At 42.7% G+C, this 21068-nt stretch overlaps 1 protein-coding gene across 1 annotated transcript in view; it reads right to left on the reverse strand.

The window, feature by feature from the left end:
* CFTR (CF transmembrane conductance regulator) overlaps nt 1-21068 on the reverse strand; it is a 151656-nt gene that overhangs the window by 75940 nt on the left and 54648 nt on the right. Inside the window, exon 11 of the mRNA XM_019491251.2 lies at nt 19352-19543. Coding sequence (XP_019346796.1) covers nt 19352-19543 — 192 coding nt within the window. The remainder of the gene's footprint in view (nt 1-19351; nt 19544-21068) is intronic.

Genomic DNA, 21068 nt, shown 5'->3' on the forward strand with positions numbered 1-21068 from the left:
ATAGATCCATCCACAGGCAGAAATACTCTAAAGGATTCTCCAGCTCCCCTGAAGGTAGGGTGTTTTTGTCATTGTTGTTGTTGTTTTTGGGGGGGGGAAGGGCTGTGTGCAAAGTGCTGGAGGCAGGGACCATTGGGATGGCTAGAGAGGAGACTCCTGGTGAGGGAAGGAATGGAGGTTGATGGAGCTAGCTGTGACTGCAGGGAAGTTGATTGCAAGAGATTTTCACATGAATTTTTATGAGGGCTAGGTAGTAGTCTGAACATAGAATAAGAGTTTTGACAGTTTTGTTTTACCATACTCTGTCAAAGTATCTGATCGCTTTTCCTTTTTTAAACCATTTATGCTTCCGTTTAAAAAAAAACAAACAACCCCCTCCTCCCCCGTTTTTCTGTTACTTTACCAAAGTGCCTGTGGCAAATCATGACGTCTATGCAAATCAATTACCTGGTGTAACAGGAAGCGGGGGGCTCCCTCTTATTTTAAGTGGCCAACAGGGGGCCCCAGGTGCAGGGTACCAGCTGCCAGTAGAGGCTAACCAGTGAGGGACTGATAGGCTGCAGGAATCCAGTGCAGGGCCAGAGACTCAGCAGCAAGGCAACAAGACAGAATACTTATTTTATGCTGGTAGCACAGCAATAGTACTGTAAGACAGAGTTCAGCCTGAAGAAGAGAAAAACTACTATGCAGTTTGGCTGGTCTGCAGACTTAATAGAGGACACCTGCAGTGGGACAAAGGAAGGCACATGACTCCCTGAGGCATGGCTTGGTGGATATATAACCCAAGCTGAGTCTGTAGGAAGAGGCTGGCTCTACAAGCTGCCAGGGAAGGGGTTCTACATATTAGTGATGGTGACTGAGGGACCGTTGGGGAACCCCACTGCCCTGCTAACTGCAAGTAAGGAGCTGGGGGTCTGCCAAGAGCTAAACTGTGTTGGGTAGCCTGGGTGCTTCTAGTTGTGCTCTAGCCAGAGGGCTTACCTTTTCATTGTAGTTATGACTGGTGGACTAGTTGAGACTAACAAGGGAAGGTGGAGGTCCCAATAGTGCCAGGAAAGCACAAGGAGGTTTGAGCCTGCCAGGGCAGGACACAAGCTACAATTTAGTCGAAGGAGGCAGAGGCCAGAAAATGCCACATATTGAACTGAGGCTCTGAGCCCACTGGTATTCTTAAAAATACACAGAGGCTGGAGATGGCTGTATATTGAACTGGGGCCGCAAGCTGCTGGGATGTAAAGACACAGAGGCCAGAGAAGGCTGTATGCTGGACTAGGACCCATTCAAACATTAACTATTAATATTGGTGAGGTATGGGTGTGGCTAAAGGCCATGAAATTGACGCATAAGGCTAATGTTGCTAGTGCACTGACCAACAGCAGACTAGAAGTCATTCTGGGACCTGCCTGGGCAGCCTCCCTTTTTTAAAGTTAAACAATTCCAGCAAGGTGTGGCTGATGAGAGAGCTGGAATGAGTCTAGGGAACCAAAGCAGAGCAGGAGCCACTTGGCTGACAGGGGGCTCCATCACCACCTTGTCTAAGGACATAGCCCATTACACCTAGGTATACTCATTCAGCAGGATAGGTGACCAATAAGCTTACATAAACCCAGGAAGTATCTCTGGGAGTACCACAACACCCTGGAGTATTGTCGGAAGAGTTATAATAAATAAGACATTATTTGCTTTGGATGTAAAGTACAACTGCAAAAATACCCTACATCACCTTCTATTTCTGCTCTTTGCTACAAGAAAGCTTTGGTATCAAGTTTGTCAAACAGAAATTTACCAATTTTCTTGTTATGAAAAAGATGTGGCAGCAATAAACATGATAAAGCTTAGAAGGAAAATAGCATCCAAGAAGTGTGTTTAAGGCAGCTACCAGTTTTAAAGTTTCTATATCTTGCGTTAAAGGTTATACTGTATGAGGAATTCTGATGTGAGAGAGTAGGTATTGTGCATATTAAGAGGCCCCTCCTTTCCCCCAAAGTACAGTAAGGAAGGAGGCTATACTGGTCTACCTTTTCAATTATTATCTTTTCAAATACTTTCACAAAACCACAACATAAGACAGTCCTACAATAGGCAAGAGGGAGCAGAGATCTCAACTCCTTTCTGAATTTCATTGTCCCTTCTTTTTTTAGTCCATTCCTGTTCCCTCCTCGTTGCTTCTTTCACTCCCCAACTTCTCTACAATCTACTTCTCTTCACCACCTCTTCATTCCTCTGCTCCATTCCTTCTCTCTACTTCCCAGATGTCCTCCTCTGCACACACTGCTCTCCTACCTTACCTTTTAAAATATTCCCCTCTTCTTCCTTTTCCTTCCCTGTTTATGTTGAGATGGGCTTTTCAAGCCTAACCTGTGCCATCTGCTTTCTGCTAGCAAGCCTTTAAACCATTCCCAATGACTACACCTGAATACTGTACTGAACATCTCATCATGTGGAATACCCTAGGTCAGTGGTTTTCAACCTTTTTTTCATCAATGGAGTTTCAAATGGAGGTGCAGACCCCTTAGAATTGTAAGTCTGGGTATTCACATATTTTTGATCACAGTCATCTTTCATGGACACATTAGACAGTCTGCAGACCCCCAGGGGTCTGCAGAGCACAAATTGAAAACCACTGCTGTAGGTAGTCAGTATGCATGTTTGAGCTGAAACAGTAGGAAGGATTTCAAGGAGGAGCTGGAATACTATTATACCCAATTCACCCATGTCCCTCTAGTTACAAGAAAAATTCACTCCCTTTTGTGCTGACTCACTCACATCATAATTTCTGTATTTGCAGGCAATCTCACAGAAATGGAGAAACGACCCAAGCAAACTCCCAAATTCAGTACCCTTGAATTTCTGAAACTGGAACTGTGTAGCCAGGACCCATCTCTAAGTTAAAGGGCTTGTAGCAAGTTTGAAACAATAATAACATTTCTTTTTAGGCAGAGACTATACCCTAGAGGCCAGAACCTCACCAAAATCTGCTCAGCATAGTTTAGTAAAGGTTGCTAAAAGATTGGCCAGCTTTGCACCAATCCAGTATCCTAGCACTAGCTGATTCCTTTAACTTGAGCATCTTGTCAGTGACCCAAATATCTTGGAATGTCAAATGAGAATCCCATTATCAATAGGCGATCCTGTGAGGGCTGGATCTGCTGAGCTGAAGTAGCTTTGCAACAGTGGAGCAGTATAAACACGCTGGAATACAGGGCAGGATTTTGCCTAGTAAGTGTTGGTGAGGAAATACTGACTCAAAAAACATGAATACACCCAGTTCATAAAGTCTATTTAATGACTATGATAACCTCTAACAGTTTGAACATTAACCACTCTCTCAGCAGTAAAATAAATACAGTAAAGAGCAGTGCTTTGTAGAGTCCTATGCTGATACCATTAGCTGAAGTGCTATTTTCATTTCCATCAGTCTCCCTCATTCCCTTCCCTCCCTCAGCCCCTGTGTAAAATACAGGTTTCCAAGCAGCTTATCTTGGATGCTGTCCTATCTTCCCCTGTCTCTTCTCGAATCAATTTAATTTCCCTAGCCTGACTTAACTTATGTAAATCAACATTTTGTGTATTAAAATCTACTGCCAAAGGAATAGTTCTTTTTGGAGTGAGCAAGTTCTGCCAGCATTTTCTTGAGTTTTGGGTGGACCTGAAATTCCCACTCAAGTATGAACTCTTGTGAAACAAACCTGATTTTGGGTCATAAACATTCTGTAAATGATTTTACACAAAGCGAACAAGTCCCAGAGTCAGGAAGCACAGGTGATATTCAAATAAGAGACCAGCAGTTTTTTAAATAACTAGTGATTTTGGACAACTTGAAACTTCCTAAAGAGACCTGATTTTCAGAGAAGGAGTATTCAAGACTTTATAAAAATCAGGCCTTAATACACCCCAGCTGAAATCTCATAGCAGCAATGGTCAAAAGCAAAAATGAGATAAACTAAAAGGTTCCATTCCAGACCTGAAAATCTTCAAACGTTTCCATCTGGTTGAGATGCACTGTATTTTAAAGACCACTTATATTTTGGATAAAGAGAAGGATATGACAAAGTGAAATTTATATTCTCCAAAATTAACAAGTATCAGTTACACGTACATCTAAGACTGAAAAAAAATAATGAGGAAAAGGAGTGTGAAAAGCTAATAGTCATATTTTTTTTAAACTTGGAAAGACAATTGAAATTCTCCCAATAAATTCTGACTTCATTTTGAGCTAGAACAATTTTTTTTATGAAGATATGAAGTCATTTAAAGACATCACAAGTTGGAAAAACTACATTTTCCTGCGAATTGTTCCAGTGATTAATTACTCGCTCTGTTTAAAAAGGTGCATCTTATTTCTAGCCTGATTTTGTCTACCTTCAGTTTCTTGCCCTTGTATCTCATCATATGTTTTTCTGATAGATTAAAATAAACTTTATCAGGAATTTCTTCCTAATGTGAAGAAATGTGTCAGGCTGTGGCCTTCAACTTGGGGCCTCAACCTGCCCAGTACCGCTGCTCATCCCAGCTCACAGCTGCCCAGCTGACTACAGCAAAGAAGGAACAGCACAGAACCTAACTCTTTGTCAGGGCCCTCAGACCAGTTCAACTCAACAGCTACAACTTGGGGAGGAGGGTTGGAATTTGCAGGGCAGGCTAGGCCAGGCCAGCTGACCCACTTGGCCTCTGCCTATAAAATCCCAGAAGATCAGATATAGCTGTTAGCAGAGAATCAGTTCCTCCACTTCCAGGCAACATACCACCAGAAGGCTAGGCAGCACCAGCGTAAGGAGGCCTGTCAGATCTCTAGGCGAGGTTGCTGCATGTCAGCTTCACCCCATGGCACCCTGCACACCCCTCCCACTACCTGAGATGGCAACTGGCAGCACATTGTGGAATTCCTCATTCAATGCCACCTATTGTTTGTAGCCCAACCCAAAACTTGTAAGCCTTCTGAATTGGGCTGACCCCTCATGGAATACAATACTCTGGGTCCTCCAAAATCAGGAAGCGTTCCTCAAGAGACCATGTTCAATGACCCATGTTCAATAGGCTCAGATGGTGGAAATCACATTACAGTCCCTGCATCAAGGAAAAGATTCTGTCTCTGCATATGCTCCCCCCTTTCACTGCTATGCAGCAGACACCCAGAGGATAAGATAGCTCTACTTTATCAGTTCCCACAGGGACTACAGAAGAAAATTAAGGATGAGCTTGCCTGGATGGAATCACCCTCAGGACTCAATGCTTTCATAAACCTAGCCATCCAGATCAACACTTGCCTCCACAAGGGCAGGGAGGAAAGAAACCTAACCCTTATCCCTCCAGGGCTCATCCTATTACCCTCAAACGCATGCAAGTCGATGCTGGGTACTGGCACCTAACACCATAGAATGGGAGCAATGCCAGTGGCAGAAACTGTGCCTTCATAGTTGGGACACAAGCTGACCATGGGCCCCAGAAGGAGAAGTCAGGGAAAATGAAACAGGGGCCATCTTGGGGTCACCCTAAATCCCCAATACCAAAGCAACCCACAATGCTTGCACCAAAAGGCCTACACACAAATCCTCTGGATTCCTTGAGTCTCTTCCCATTCCCCCTCAACTATGGTCCATTATCTCACTGAACTTAATTGTGAAGTTGCCTGGATTAAATGGGTGCTCCATGATTCTAACAGTGATAGATCAACTAACCAAAATGTCCCACTTTGTCCCATGTGCAGGTCTGGCCTTGGCCAAAGACATTATCTACTTATGGTTAGATAACACAGTTTGCCCCCTCAGCTGCAAAACATCTGACCATGGGTCCTAGTTTGTCTCCAAGTTTTAGTGCAAGGCCCTGGTAGGGGTATGTGCTCAGCTCTCATCCACATATCACTTGGATTAATGGCCAATATGAAAGAATAAACCAGATTTTGGAACAGTACTTCCAGTGATTCTTTAATTTCCAGCAGGACAACTGGGTCCTCCTGCTAATACTCACGGAGTTTACTTACAACAACTCCACACATGCCTTTCCTGGGCAAAGCCCAGTCTTTGTTTATTACTGGTTTCACCCCCAGTTACATTTTGCCTTACCTACTAACTCCAACAGCCCCAAAGCCATGGACTGGGTACAACATATGCAGGAGGTCCAAGAGGCCACCTGGAAAAGGCAAAGGAGGCATACAAGCAACAAACACAGAAATATCATCACCAGGGACCTTCCAGCTCAGAAGGACAGAAGACTTGGTAATCATCTGAACACCTCTGCGCCTACTGGCCCTCACAGAAACTGGATCACAGATATATTGGCCTCTTCCATATTGCCCAACAAGTCAATCTGGTAACACTGAACTGCAACTTCTACCAACAACAAAAATCTATCTGATATTTCACATGTCCCTGTTCAAGCACTGTATAGAAATCTCACTCCCACAGCAATCCCAACATTCTCCACCTCCCATAATAGTTCACAGCAAAGAAGAATACTTGGAAGGGATGGGCTCAAAATGGAGACAAGGGAAATTACATTACTTTGCAGATTGGGGCTGGAGGAACACATATGGAAACCGATGGAAAACATGTACGTCCCTGATCTGTTAAGAAAATTTTATGAGGACCAACCAGAAAAACCTAGGCAAACACCCCTCCAACCTTGCCATGGGGGTGGAGAAGGAAGCAGGAAATGACAACTCATGGTCTCAAACCTGGGGCCTCAGTCTACCCAACATGAACACACATCCCAGTCTGTCATCTGCCCAGCTGACCACCCAGGCTGAGCACACGTAGCCAGAAACCTCGATCTGCACACTTCCAGGGTGGCCGAGCAGGGTCAGCTAACCCTTCACCCCCTCCAATTTCAATATAAACTTCTTACCTGGAAAATGAAGTGTCTAGGCAACAGAGCTCTATCCTTACTCAGATTGCCTTGCTGTTCCTCACAGCTTGTGCCACAACTAGCTCTCTGCCTCATGTCTCAGCTACTTGACACCTGGCCCTCCAACTCCATGATCTTCCTGACCCTTCAGCTTCCTAGCTCAGCCTCGCCTTCAACCTGACTCCTGGCTACCTACCCTGCCTTGCCCTGAGGGCCTTGTAACATGTTGCACTTTGAGATGCTCAAATGTTGATCAGTGTTAGTGCTAGCTTGAATTTGGAGCAGTTACACCTTAAGGCTAAAAACCTTCTCCTACTGTCCCCCTCCTGCACAGCTGTGACTTGCCACTAGAGGGCTAGCAAGCAAGGGCCTGACTGGGAGCTACAGCTGTGAACTGCCACTACAGGGTTGGTGAGGGGTGTGTGAAAAATAAGATGGGGGGCAGGAACATGAGGCTAAAAAGCCAAGAGTTAATGGGATAGGGGTGGGCAATGAAATGAGACTTGGAAAGGAAATGGGGATGGGAAAAGATTGGTGAAATGAAGGAAGTCAGCCACTAAAGGATTTTTTTTACTTCTTTGTAAAGAAATAAAGAGGAAATAAAGTTTAAAAGGTTTCATATTTTAATAAACTGAGATTTAGGAATGGGGGCCACTGCATCTCCTGTATCAGCATCCCTGCACTCGAAAATGGCAGTGGGGGCGCTTGAACTAAAGCTTGTTTGACGCACTTCAGTTCAAGTACCCCTGCCACCATTTTTAAGTGTGGGGACACTGATACACTAGACATAGGAGGCTGCTGGAGTGTGGCAATTGCTGATTGCCACTGATTAATGGAGTGTGCTTTAACACACTGGAATTCCAATACATTGGAGCAGCCTTGGCACCCATGTATAGGCACCGGGAGGTACTAGATTTAATGTTCATTACCTAAAGTGCATTAATTGAGTGTAGATGTGCCCTGTGGGGGACCCCCACCCCTACCCCCTATGATATTTAGAGCCCTCTCACACTATGATCCTATAATGTGCATGGGAAGGATAAAAGAAAGCCTCTATACTCTTTCAGTCCCCATCCTCTGTAAACCATGCAGCAAAAGGATTTTAGTGCACCTTTCTTTTTATTATTTAATTTTGCATGGAAACAAAGCCTATGTTTGTATTCTCTGTTAAACATTATCTCTGAGGACAGATAAGGACTCTCAAACCAGAAGTCTATTTACTTTAAGGGTGGCAGCCTCTTCAAGAGACTAATAACTTGTACATACAATTCTCTATAATGTGATAGCCACTGATGTAGTGACTGAATGAAGTATTGAATATCCATATTCTCTTTCAAATTAAAAAACAAAGAATTGTATTAGGAATATGATTTCCCAAACTAGAGATAATATGATTTTTTTAATACAGAAAGTTATGATAGGGCCCATTTCTGCAGGCTTAGATCTATTGTACACTGCAAACATTTTGCTGGCTATAGGTATGTTGGCTGAAAGTACAAAAAAAATCACACCCTTTAGCTGAAATAGCTAGCAAAACCCTTGGTGTGGGTACCACTATGCCAACAGCTTACCTTCTATCATTCAAAGAGGTGGTATAACTATGCCAGCAGAAAACCCCTTCTGCCAGCATATGTGTCAGCTCCACTTGGGGGCTCTGCCAATATACCCATGGAGGCATAGAGGTAGCAACACTAACTTAGTAATGGGATAAATGGGACTCCATTTTTCTGTCAGATTGGGGATTTTTTTCTCTCATTAGAGAGAGAACTAACTGTAGAGACTCTATTCGCAAACATCCTAAGGCTCTAGCTTTATCAGGTGTTCAAAGCATATTGCCTTATCCACAGTGGGCTGTTACCACAAGTTACCCAGCACCTTTCAAATATTAGTCCAGGTTATGGTCTAGGATGGCCCTTCACAGATCACCTATTAATCACTTGGATGGCCCTTCACTGATCACCTTGATCTCCTCCAGGAATGATTAGCATGTGAGCATTGAAAGGATCACGAAGGATCACAAATCAGTTTTAATCTCTTAAAGTAACTGGGTTATCATTTATCTTTTTTTTTCTTAAGTTAAAAGAAAAACAATCTTTAGAATGCATGGATTGCCCATTTCTGCTAAACGGAAAATCTAAGACCACAAACAGAAACTACGAAAAACTGCTATGTTAAAAGATGGATTGTTGTAATATTGGGAACAAATGCATTTGAAATCTGTGCCAGAGAGTCATAGAATAAGGGCAGAATATTTTTCTAGTTAATGTGTCCAACTTGAAGTATCAACTGAAATAATTTGGGACCAGAAAAGAATTCCGTTACAAATAAAACTCTGAACCTTGAGTTATAGGTAAATAGCCTGTAATAAAACCATATAAAATCATATAATTGCCTCTTACGATAGATAAAATGAATACAGCATTATCTGGCCATGAGAAGTGAGTCAATAAATCAAATGAGTCATATTTACCATCAGATAGTAGTGTGAAAGAAATCACTTCATTTTTACTGATTACAGGTCACCTTTCCAGGTTTCCCTTTCATGATGATTGTGAACTAATATTACTGGTATTCCAGATTTTAAGATATATTTTTAGGCATTTTATGATAATGTCCTCTCCAAGCACAAACACATTTATAAAAACAATGTTGGAATAATTCATGTTTATTTTTTATCTCAGATTTCTGGATGAACTAGCTTCAGCTACAAGTAAAAAGAGTTTTTGATTTCCCCTTTCCCTCCATCTCCTCTCTGCCCCACAATTTGCCAACCCTCTAGACTCAGACTGGGCTCTGAAAATCATGCTATGTTCTCCCATTGTGAGTAAGCACCAGTACGATTCTGCAGGCCAAATTTGGCCTCCAGCTATACCTGTGCAGGCCACTGTGTATAGATTTTACCTGAATTGAGACCTATACAATCTCTGCCCTTTGATAGGATTGCACAGGTGTAATAACTTGAAATTTAGTAGCCAGTTTCCGTGGATTAGCTCACTCAGCTCATATTCTTCAGCTGGACTGGTTAGGCAGGGCTAACAGTAAAAACCAGTGATTGTTAATAGGTGTTAGGTTTTCTCAAGTTACAGTTCCTTAATTTGAAGTGCTGTGTCAAAGTTGACCTTTCCTTTTAAAGTTACTTTAGTGCTCACAAAAGTTGCTGGCTAACAAGTAGGGTGTCTTGCCACAGAAGAGGAATAGCATAAACTGAGGCTATACAAGTTTATTGTGTTGCACTGTCAATGTGCCTCAAACCAGGCAAAGGAGACTGTTTCTAGAAGGCATAGCAACAGTTCTGACAGCCTACCAATTCAATCCTTGGCTTCCCCATGCCAGTTATACCAAGTGTACCAGATAGGGCCTACAGCAATGTTTTTTGTTTTGGGTGGGTTTTTCAGGGGGGGTCAGAGGGGGCTGGTATTGATACCTGTCAGGCAAGAACTAAACTGAGACAAGCAATTTATTTTAAATAGGCTTCTACTGAGCAGTTGCCACCTGGTAATGACTACTGATCTGGCATGGACTTGAACCAGTTTATCTAAAGATTAAAAGTCATTGTGCATTTGGACCCATCCATGCATTATTCACTTACTGTGCATTAGTCACTTATTGGAGCTTGTTTTGTAGAAATTATTATAACAGATACAAACACTACTTGTGTATTGAAAAACAAAAATCAGCGTCATGCCCTACTTCCCTCCTTGAAGAGTTTTCTACTACTCACAGATTTACATGGGAAAAGGCAGAAAAAACATAAGCAGTCTCTCCAGGACCTTTGCATGTAATTCCACCCCCACCCCCCCACCACTCCCATGCCTCTACAAAAGGCTTCATGTAACTAAAATTTAAAGAAATTCCTTTAATATAAATCGCAAACCAAAATTCAGTTCTATAAGAATATAAGGCCTATGTTCCACATATGTCCTACCCAAAGAGTATTTCAAGACTTAGGAAATCTGTAGTCCTCGCTCTGCTCTTTGCACAAAAGTATTTCTCATAGAAAGGACTATTGTTAAAAAGACCATTCCTGTAAGATACAGCTGTATGACCTGTGCTTTATAACATGTAATACACGAAAAACTATACACTATTACTCTGATGCAGAGAATGTGTGGGAAAACAAAGATATTGAAGAACTATTTTAGAGACAATATTCTTTCCAGCACATATACATATATTATACATACACACTTTGCCCTCCTACACGTGCAATTCCAGCAGAGTGATCATTACACCTACTTTTCAGCTACTCAGATTTAGACAAGTTCTTCATTTATCCTTCATAATTTTTTACTATGCTTGTCCATTTTAGGCTGAATATTTTACCCATTTTAACTACATCTGCTGGAATCAGGATATCCTTATCATTCTAAAGCAGTGGTCTCCAACCTTTTTAAGTAGGAGATCGCCTTTGGCTTTTAAAAGCAACCCAAGTTCTACTGTGTGCTGCCACCCTGTCCCCCCCCCCCCCCCCCAAGCAGGTAAGTCTGTGGGGAGGGAGGGAGAGGGACAGATCGAGGAAGAGGGAGAAAAAATTATTTGGGGGGAACGCCCCCCCAGCAAGTAAGTACCACTCAGCTGGGGCCCTACTCAACTTACCCCTGCTCCTGCCTCTGCGGCACTGTCCCTCACCGCAGGGGCCTCAGTCTAGCCCCTGCCCCTTCCCTCCCCTACGGACTGACCTGCTGGGCTGGGATACACACACGTATGCACACAGGCACTCAGCCCCCCAGCCTCGGATTGACTCCAAGAGGCTTTGAGATCTACTGGTGGATCAAGATACACTGGTTGGTGACCACTATTCTAAATATATAATACATTCAAGTCCTTTCTAGTTCTGGAATTGTGAATAATTTTCATTTGTGCCTAATTTCAGACATTTATTGTTCATTGAGCTGTGAACAAACATAGGCTTCATTTAAAAAATGGAATTGTGCAAGTATTAGTATGGAGCTGTTAGAGTGGCTAAGCACTTTTGTTATTAGTCCAATAACTTACCCTAGGGGGAAGAAAGCTGAGATATTTACATTTTGGGGGGGTTTTTTAAACAAACACGGACAACAGAATAATCTCATCTCACCAAGGATTGATGCAATAATGCCACTTCATATTCCTCTCCAGTGCCTTTCTTCAAAAGATATATAAGCAACATCAATAGAAGTCAAAGATGACAGCATTACGGCTTAAAACTATTTGTTATACAAACTACTTACACTACCCTTTTCTCCTAAAAATACCAAACAAATTCTAACTCTTGTAACTGCTAGTCCACCGGTGGTAATGAAGATGAAAGTGCTGCTATAAGCAGGGTGCTGGCAGTTCCAGTATTCTTATCACCAGGTAGCCTAACCCTGCTCAGGGTAGAGTCAGAGCACATAGTAGTTAAAATATCACTAGTCAACAGAGTCTTGAATCCATTTTTGCTAAATGGATCTGAAACAGTAGTAACAATGATAGAAAATGTTTGGAAAAAAATCCTAAAAAACAAAAACAAATGTTGTTTGCCCTGCTGACCACCGTCTCTTATTGACAGCTCATATTCATGCAATGACCTCATGCAAATCTTACCTTAAGTGAGCGTATCGCACATAGATTCTTTAATGAGCTTTTCCAGGATTTTCCCTGGAATGGAGGTTAGGCTGATTGGCCTATAGTTGCCCAGGTCGTCCCTCTTCTCCTTCTTGAAGATGGGCACAATGTTGGCCCTCTTCCAGTCCTCAGGGATTTCCCTCATGCCTCACAAATTCTGAAAGAGCTTTGCCAGGGCTTCCACGATGACCTCAGCCAGCTCCTTCAGCACTCTCGGATGAAGTTCATCTGGTCCCGTTAACTTATAAATGTCTAGCTTTTCTAATTGATATTGCACCCACTCAGCATCCATAGTGGTGAGTCTGTCAGTCCCAGCATGTCCCCTATGAGCCTTATCTCGCTTGGCTTTCCCCATGGTCTGGTGAAATACAGAAGCAAAGTGGGCATTCAGGAGTTCATTTTTTTCCTGAATATCAGTTACCAGCTGTCCCGAGGTGTTAAGCAGTGTTCCCACACTCCCATTTGTTTTCCTTCTACTGCCTGCATACCTAAAAATGGACTTCTTATTGTGCTTGACTCCTGTAGCTAACTTAAACTCTGTCGCTGCCTTGGCTTTCCTGATCATTTCCCTACAAGTGCTGGCCACTGTTGTATAGTCCTCCTTGAGGACCATCCCTAGCTTCCACTGTGCATACACCTCTTTTTTCTTTTTTAAGAGGACCGCAATGTCCCTATTAAGCCATTTATAGGGGGTCAGGCTAGATGATCTGTTCAGGTCCCTCCTGACCCTAGCTACTATGAAACTATGAAGCCAGGAGGGCTTGCCAACCCTTCTGCTGCCTTTCCTCTTTGCAGGAATGGTTCAAGAGGAGACTAGACAGTCACCTTGCTGGGATCACCTGACCCCCAATTATCTTTCCTGCTTGAAGCAGGGGGCTGGACCCAATGATCTTCTGAGGTCCCTTCCAGCCTTACAGTCTATGAATCTATGAATCTAAGACTAGTTACTTAAAGGCACAAGCAGCCCTGTTTTGAGGGTGTTGGTAAACCAGTAAATGGCACTTTACCCTCTGATTTAGCAATAGATGTAATATTGCAGAATTTTCTGTTGTTGGACATGTTGCTAATCCCTGCAGCCGATATGACACAGGAGTTGACAGAATAGCAAAGTAATCAACTGATAAATTACCATCTCATGCCATGAAGGATACCCTCTGAGGAGCTTGGACCAATAGAAAAAAATTACTGTTGGTGGGAAAACACAATCTTTGCTGGATGAGCTTTCTTCTTAAACTGATGCAAATTTTCTCTCCATAAACCTATAACTTTTACTTGTTAATGTATCTTAGAAATCAAGGTGCAGGAAGCATTTGGAACCCTCAGTTTAAAAGCCTGACTGAAGCTTTGGTTTTATATTTCTTTGGACTTGAAACATATTCCCTGTCTAACTGAGAAACACTCTGAGTAACAGGTACTACCCTGGTTTGTTTTTTTCATAAACACTAAATCAAAATCTAGCAACAAGACACTCCACCCTCTAATAAAGACTACATGCCATCCTTTTCAGTGAACATTTTATTCTTGGAGAGGCTGAAATATTGGAAAGCTATGTGAACTATTTGCCTGCATTTTCCATCTTTGCCTAAGAACTCCTGAGATAAAGTTACCTCACACATGTTCAGTAATTTCTGAAATGGTTGTAAATGATAACTTTTAAGAAAACTGATCGTGTCAGTCAAACAAATATGAATAGTAAATGTAGTGCTTTCAAAATTATGCTAAAGCAACCTCAGTTATAAAAAGTCAAACCTGCTTTAAAAAATTGTCCTAAATAGATAAGGTGGTGAGCACATTGATTCTAAGTTAATTTACTACATATCATGCACTAGCCAGTTTCAACAATCAAATTCTCTGCTTATGATACTATTTACTTAACCAAGACAACATAAGGCATAAAACCGGTCCAAGTTTACAAGGGGAAAAAGAATTGAACGTAGGCTCTTCAATTTCCTTCTAGAGTATGTTGATGTACTTCATCATGTTGCCTCTCCTACAGAGTTCTGGATGTGATGAAAATAAAAGAGGGAACATTCTGTACCTACAGGATTTGTTGAAGCCAATTCCTCTCTAGATGAAATAGCTTCCCCTCTTCCTCTAGTTGTTGTGGTAATGAGAATATAGAATGTGGGATAAAATGTCACTTAACCCTAATTACACACAAGATTTTGACTGGCCCTTCTGCAGGTGCAGAGTAAGGGGAAGAGTTCTTTTCACCCCACTTTTCCCCATTCACATAGCTGCTGTACGAACCACAACCTGCTGCAGTTCCTTCACTCAAAGTGTAATATGTAAGAGGTCGTAATAAGACTGTAAAAGCCACATGAGTTACACACCACTTGCCTCCATAGGTGCAAACAGACATCACCTTTGTTGTGAGTGAAGAAATATTCTCGCCCCTTGTCATGCTATGAGTGCCCCAAAACGTTTGTGTGACAATTCCTTGTAACAGTTTGCAATGCCTTATTGCAAAAGAAGCCTGCTTGCTTATGGCATAATCCCCATAGTTTGGGAATGACTGCACTCTACAGCTGACCCAGACAGGCAATTCCGGGGTGCAAGTTTCACACTGCAGAGCAAAGGAACCCTACAGGGTCCCCTGATGCATGCTTGCAGAGGCATGCCCTGGGAATTCACCTGCAGGATGCATCTACAAGCCACAGCTGGGAATCCCATGTGGTTCCCTTGCTCTTCTATATGAAAAATGTAAGCCCCAGATTTCCTTGCTGGAGATGCTGGAGTACACATTTCAAATTGTTGAGAAAGGGAAACACATTGGGTTCCTTGTGTTGGGGCCAGCCACCAAGAGCCATTGTCCCATATGATGGAGTGCCAGGAGCACCAGGAACCTGATCCTACAGAACAGAAGCCCTGAGCAATGTCTGTACCTGCCAATCAGTCAGATCAGCTATACCAGGACATATCCCAACACAACTGACCCCATGACAAAAATGATGTCTGTTTGTAGCTCATGAGGCAAAAACTTCTGGGTATGCCTATGGGTTGTGAGGATCAATACCATCCCAATCTAACAGGGGTACAGTTATCGGATCATAGGATCACAGGAAAGTAGGACTGGAAGGGACCTCAACAAGGTCATCTAGTCCAAACCTCTGCTCAAGGTAGGATCATCCCTGACTAAACCATCCCACCAGGTAGCTGTCCAACCTGCTCTTAATAATTTCCAGGGATGAAAATTCCACAGTCAGACTCTAGGTAACCTGTTCAAATGTTTGACTATCCTTATAGTCAAAAAATTCCTCCTAATCTACAACCTAATTTTCTTCTGCTGCAGCTTGAGATCTTTGTTCCAAGTCCTGTCCCCTACCACACCACCACAGAGAAAAGCCCATCTCCCTCCTTTCTGTAATTGCCCTTCATATATTTAAAAACTGCTATCAAATCCCCCTCAGTTTTCTCCTCTCCAAACTAAACAGTTGTAGTTCTTTCATCCCTTCCTCCTAAGTCATGCTTCCCAGGCCTCTAATCATTTTTTTTTTGCTCTGCACTGGGCTCCTGGACTCTTCCCAATTTCCTTCTTGAAGTATGGGGCCCAAAACTGTACACAGTGCTCCAAGTGAGGCCTCACCAGTGCTGAACAGAGCAACAGAATCACTTCCCTTGATTTTCAACTGATACTCCTGTTAATACAACCCAGGATGCTGCTGGCTTTTTTTCCAACAAGAGAACATTGTTGGCTCTTTCAGCTTATGGTCTACTGTAGGTCTTTCTCTGCAGTACTGCAGCTTAGCAGGTCATTTTCCAGTCTTTATTTGTACATGTTCTGTCCCAAGTGCAGGACTTTCCACTTGTCCTTGTTGAATCTCATCTGACTGATTGCAGACCATTTCTCCAGTTTATCCAGGTCATTCTGGGTCTTAGCCCTTTGCTCCAGTGTCTACAATTCCACCCAACCTGGTGTCAGCCTCAAATTTGCTAAGCATACACTTGATCTCACCTTCCAAATCATTAATTTAATTAAATATTAAATAATACTGGACTGAAGCCAGACCTCTGGGGAACCCCCTTGATATATCCTCCTAACTAGACATTGAGCCATTGATGACTCATTGAGCACAATGATCCAACTGGTTCTGTACCCACTTTACAGTATTTCATCTAGTCTGTATTTCCTTAGCTTGTTAGATCATGGTATAACAATGCACAAGAATCATGAAAGATATACATAAGGGAATAAGTAGGAAGTTACTACTTGGTTTTCAACATAATTCTCCTCTTACTTTGAAAGCTGGAAAAGCCAGTGAGGAGAAGAATAATCAGTAGTATAACTAAGATGGGGTGAATTGGGATACCAGCTCTGGCTGCTGACTTAGTAGAACTACAAAAATAGCAACCACCACCACTGCTGGCAGAGACCCAGCCACAGCTGCTGCCCCATGCACCACTGCTGCTCACAATGCAAAACTGTTGAGCTATACCTCTGATGATAAGACACCACATATGGGAAGTGTTCTTGCTGGATTTCTTCTAGATCACAGTACAGCTTGTCCAGACTCCACATGACAGCAAAGCTTCCTCCTGTCTTATCTTTTTGTTCACAGAGGCTAGGGATACATTACACACAAACTAGTTTAAGTGACCAGAAACTGGTTTAAACCTGTAACAGAACAGATGTTCATTGCACATAAACCAGTCTGAAAATGGCAGAAACCAGTTTGAGATAAACCTGATTGAATGTAGTACCAGGTTTAACTGATTTGGGTCAAACCAGTTTATGCAATGTCTGTCCCAGACCCCTTCCTGATTTAAGTTAAATCGGAATCCTCCAGCATCGCAGTTGCTTTGCAACCCTGGGTGTGGCTCTGCTCTCTGCTCCACCCAGCAGGGCTGGCCCCTCTCCTATGCTCCCTGGCTGCAGCTCCCACAGAGACTGCAGATACAACACTGTCTGCCTGGTTTCCTCCTGCTCCTCCCCCCACCACCACCACCACTCCCTGCTCAAGCAGAGATTCCCCCTTCCCCTCTGCCTTACACAGACACCTCTCAGCATTAGCTAGCATACCACATGCTGGCTACAGTCCATGCTGTGGGAGACAAGACAAAGGCAGACAGGACAGTGTTGACTTAAGGCTTTTTGGAGCTAATCAATAGGTAGCTGGTAATGTCCCTCCATTCCTTCCTTGGAAAAAACATTGTTTAAGAAGAGCTTGAACTAATAAGAAATCCTTTTGTTTTGTTGTTGGGTTGCTAAATGCTAACAGCTGCCTGTGTAACTCCTGGCTGTGTAACTCAATGTTTTGTTATCAACTCCCTACTTGCTCCCTCCTGGTCAGGAGCAGGGGACCCCTCCCTAATCAGAGCATCCTGACAGGGCCTAGCCACATGCCCTCCTCAGCTCAGCACCGCATATTGGAATGGAGGGCTGCTCTAGTGCCCCCAGGCTTCTAGCCTGAGCCACTGCAGGCATGTGCCTATGATTCTATGATTTCTGGAATAAAAAGGGAACGTCTATCCACCTCCACATTGGTTCAAGCTTTGCAAGTTAGGCTAACCTGCAAAGACTGAATCAATGCAGGCTCAGGCTTTTGGAATGTCTGTCCCTAGCCAGAGTGGTAACTCACACTCCCGAGGGGAATGATTAAATAATGCTTTTCCTTGTCCTACCAGACTTCTCACCTCACTCCCACCAGCTCAGTCTACAAAATCATCCCCTTCTATCTTCTCTCCACTCCCCTTTCCCTCCCCCCAACAGTGGATCTTGCTTTTACATCAGACCAGAGGGGGCAGAATAGCCAACAGCAGTGAGGCTGAACAGTACTTTTAAACTTCCTTTCAGTCTAAGAACAGCTAGTCTTTGTGCATGAAATAGGTAGCTTTCCCTTTGAAAAGAAACAGAGTTTGGAATTGCAGCAGTTTTTTGGTTCTTGGATCTGTGGGCTTAATTATAGATTTTACAGCTGGACCCAGGGATCACACTGCAGCATACAGTCTACCAGGGTCATGTTTGCTACTACAAAAGGTTCCAAAGGTGCCTAGCCACCATCAAAATTTTGGCTGTACTTTGAGTAGCACTGGTCTAAAATACTTTTCCTCTAAGCATACAAAAAAGATTACTTTATCATTTAATTGTACTCAGTGATCCTCTTATTTTTAAACAGCCTAGCTATTGTTTTTTCGCTTGACTGGAGATAAAAGAAATAACTTTTGCTGTATGGCCTAAAGGTTTTGCTAGGCAAGTTTAAACATTTATTGTTTTGACCTATATTTTAAAGTGAAAGGGCGTTATCTTAACAAGGCAGTAGGTGTGAAAAGATTTAAAAATTTAAACACAGCCATGCTCGAGTACAATACTTTCGTGATTTCACTGTGCTATAAAAACACTCATTTGAGACCGTGTTCTGGTAGGAGAAAGAAATCGTGCAGTATGGAGCCTACTTCACTGTATCAAATAACAGCTGGATCCTGCAGTAATAGGTAAATATTTTTTTTAAACATAAAAAGGCTGTTTTCCTCATATTTTCCTTTAAATTCTTCAGGTTTTTGGAAGGAATATTGTCATTTTTAATCTGAATATTTTTTCAACTTTGAGATGTTTAAGAAACCTTTCAAAATTTAAAGAGAACTATATTTTTCATGGAAGTTCTGTTTCCACAAAATATTTTAGTTGAAAAGAAAAAGTTGAAAAGAAAACTTTTGACCAACTCTTAAAAAAAAGTCATAGAAAAACTCATCTGGAAGACACATGTCTTGTAATGCCTGAGACAGCCCTGTGGGGTCTGGGTTACCTGTATCTAGAACCTGCAGCATCTGCTCAGAGTTGCTACCAATGAGTTTGTTTGGAAAGTCACATAATTCATGATGTTGAACTAACTCAGTCTTTGACTCAGTTATGACTGTAGGATGTCTTGCTTAGTTAATCTCTACACATAGATTGTAAGAGAATGAATTAGCATGCAACACTGACCTCTTCAAGTTGACAGGCCTTGATGACACTCTTATATCTGTACTCATCATAGGACACACCAAAGATGATGTTTTCTTTGATAGTTCCAGGCATGATCCAGGACACTTGAGGGGAAAAGGAAATCCTTCCACTGTGCTTAATTTTACCCTCTGAAGGTTCCAACTCTCCCATTATCAACATCAGAAGAGAAGTCTGAAAATGATCAATAGCTAGTTAATGTATCAAAAAACATCTGCACAACAATTGCAACAGATGCTAAAAATACGTGAGCCATTCTGATAATTAATTCCTACATATATCTGCTAGCAAATAGTGTAGTTTCAAAAGGAAGCTTTAAGACAAAGTTTGACAACAGTGAACAGCAGTTGGTCAATTGCCAAAGCCACTCTACTGCTAGCTCTTCCTGTAGCCGGATTCCAAAGGTTCTGTGAGGTTCTGGTCTAGATTTACAGGGAATGAAACCTGCCTACATATTCCTGTTAAGGTAATTCATGCAGGGGAAACCATCCAATGTGAGAGACATCTGCTGATGGAATCTCTCAGAAAATGGTGGGAGAACTACAGGAACAGGCAGCTGAGGAGCATCTGGGAACTCAGTCCAGGTCACCTGGAGACCTCCAAGGATGAGGAAGCTAGCTGACTAGAGAGGGCTGCAGAAGCCAACAGCAAAGGAGAAAAAACTAGATGCTTTGCAGGAAGGGAACAGGATGCTGGCTACCTCTGGCAGTAGAACTACCAACTACCATCTGTGGAAGAACTAGTACACTGTCCTGGCAATGAACGAGGAATGAAAGGTGTCGAAAAAAGAGTCATGTCCCAAAGGTTTAGAAGTTCCTGGCCACCACTCCCAAGAGAAAATGAAAGATCATGGTATTTTGAGACTCTTTTTGGAGGTGGATGAAAGCATCTATCTGCTGACCTAACTTGATATCCAGAAAGTGGTACTATCTGTCAGAAACCCTAAACAGGAACATTACGGACAGGTTGCTTAAACTCATTCATCCCTTTGACCACTATCCAATACTGATCACCCAAAAGGACATTAACAAAACCATCAGTCCTTAAGCACATCACAACTACAAGGCTCTAGGAGTGAAGGAGCTGGGGGCTCAGTTGATGTTCTCTTTAACTTTCTGGTCAAGGGTAAAGGCTAGGCATATCCTGCACAGATGTCGTTACTGGTAGGGCTTTGGTTTCTTAGATCAGGGCTTTAGATTGGTCCAATTTCTGATTGGTCATGTGAGCCCTGCCACACCCTAGGCACCCTCTGTCCACTGAGTTACACCAGCACCCTGGGTCACCCTAAGTCCCCCAGCCATGGAATCCCTCAGGTCCATGGGCTGTTCTACCCAGCTCTGCCTCCAGCGGAAAGGGTAGTTATTGGAAGCTGAAGGAGGGAGTGCAGGATAATAATGGAGGAAACAGTGCACAGACTAGGAGCTAGGGACTTCAGTTGAACCCCTCAAGTGCTGTGTGCAGCCCATAGCCCACCAGTCCAAGAAGTAGGACTGCTGAATAGAAACTGGGTACATATAACAAGAAATGGAAGAGCCTCTTTGCTCACAAACTTGCTTACCTAGTGAGGAGGTTTTTAAAGTATATCCAATGGAACTGTTAACATAAGACCACAGGTAAGTATGAACAACAGTGGTATAGACAAAGGCCCACAAACCATGCAGGATATAATCATAATAGGCTCATAAGAAGGTCAAGAGGA

Source organism: Alligator mississippiensis, chromosome 4 (genome assembly GCF_030867095.1).
Source record: "Alligator mississippiensis isolate rAllMis1 chromosome 4, rAllMis1, whole genome shotgun sequence".
Lineage (NCBI taxonomy): Eukaryota > Metazoa > Chordata > Crocodylia > Alligatoridae > Alligator > Alligator mississippiensis.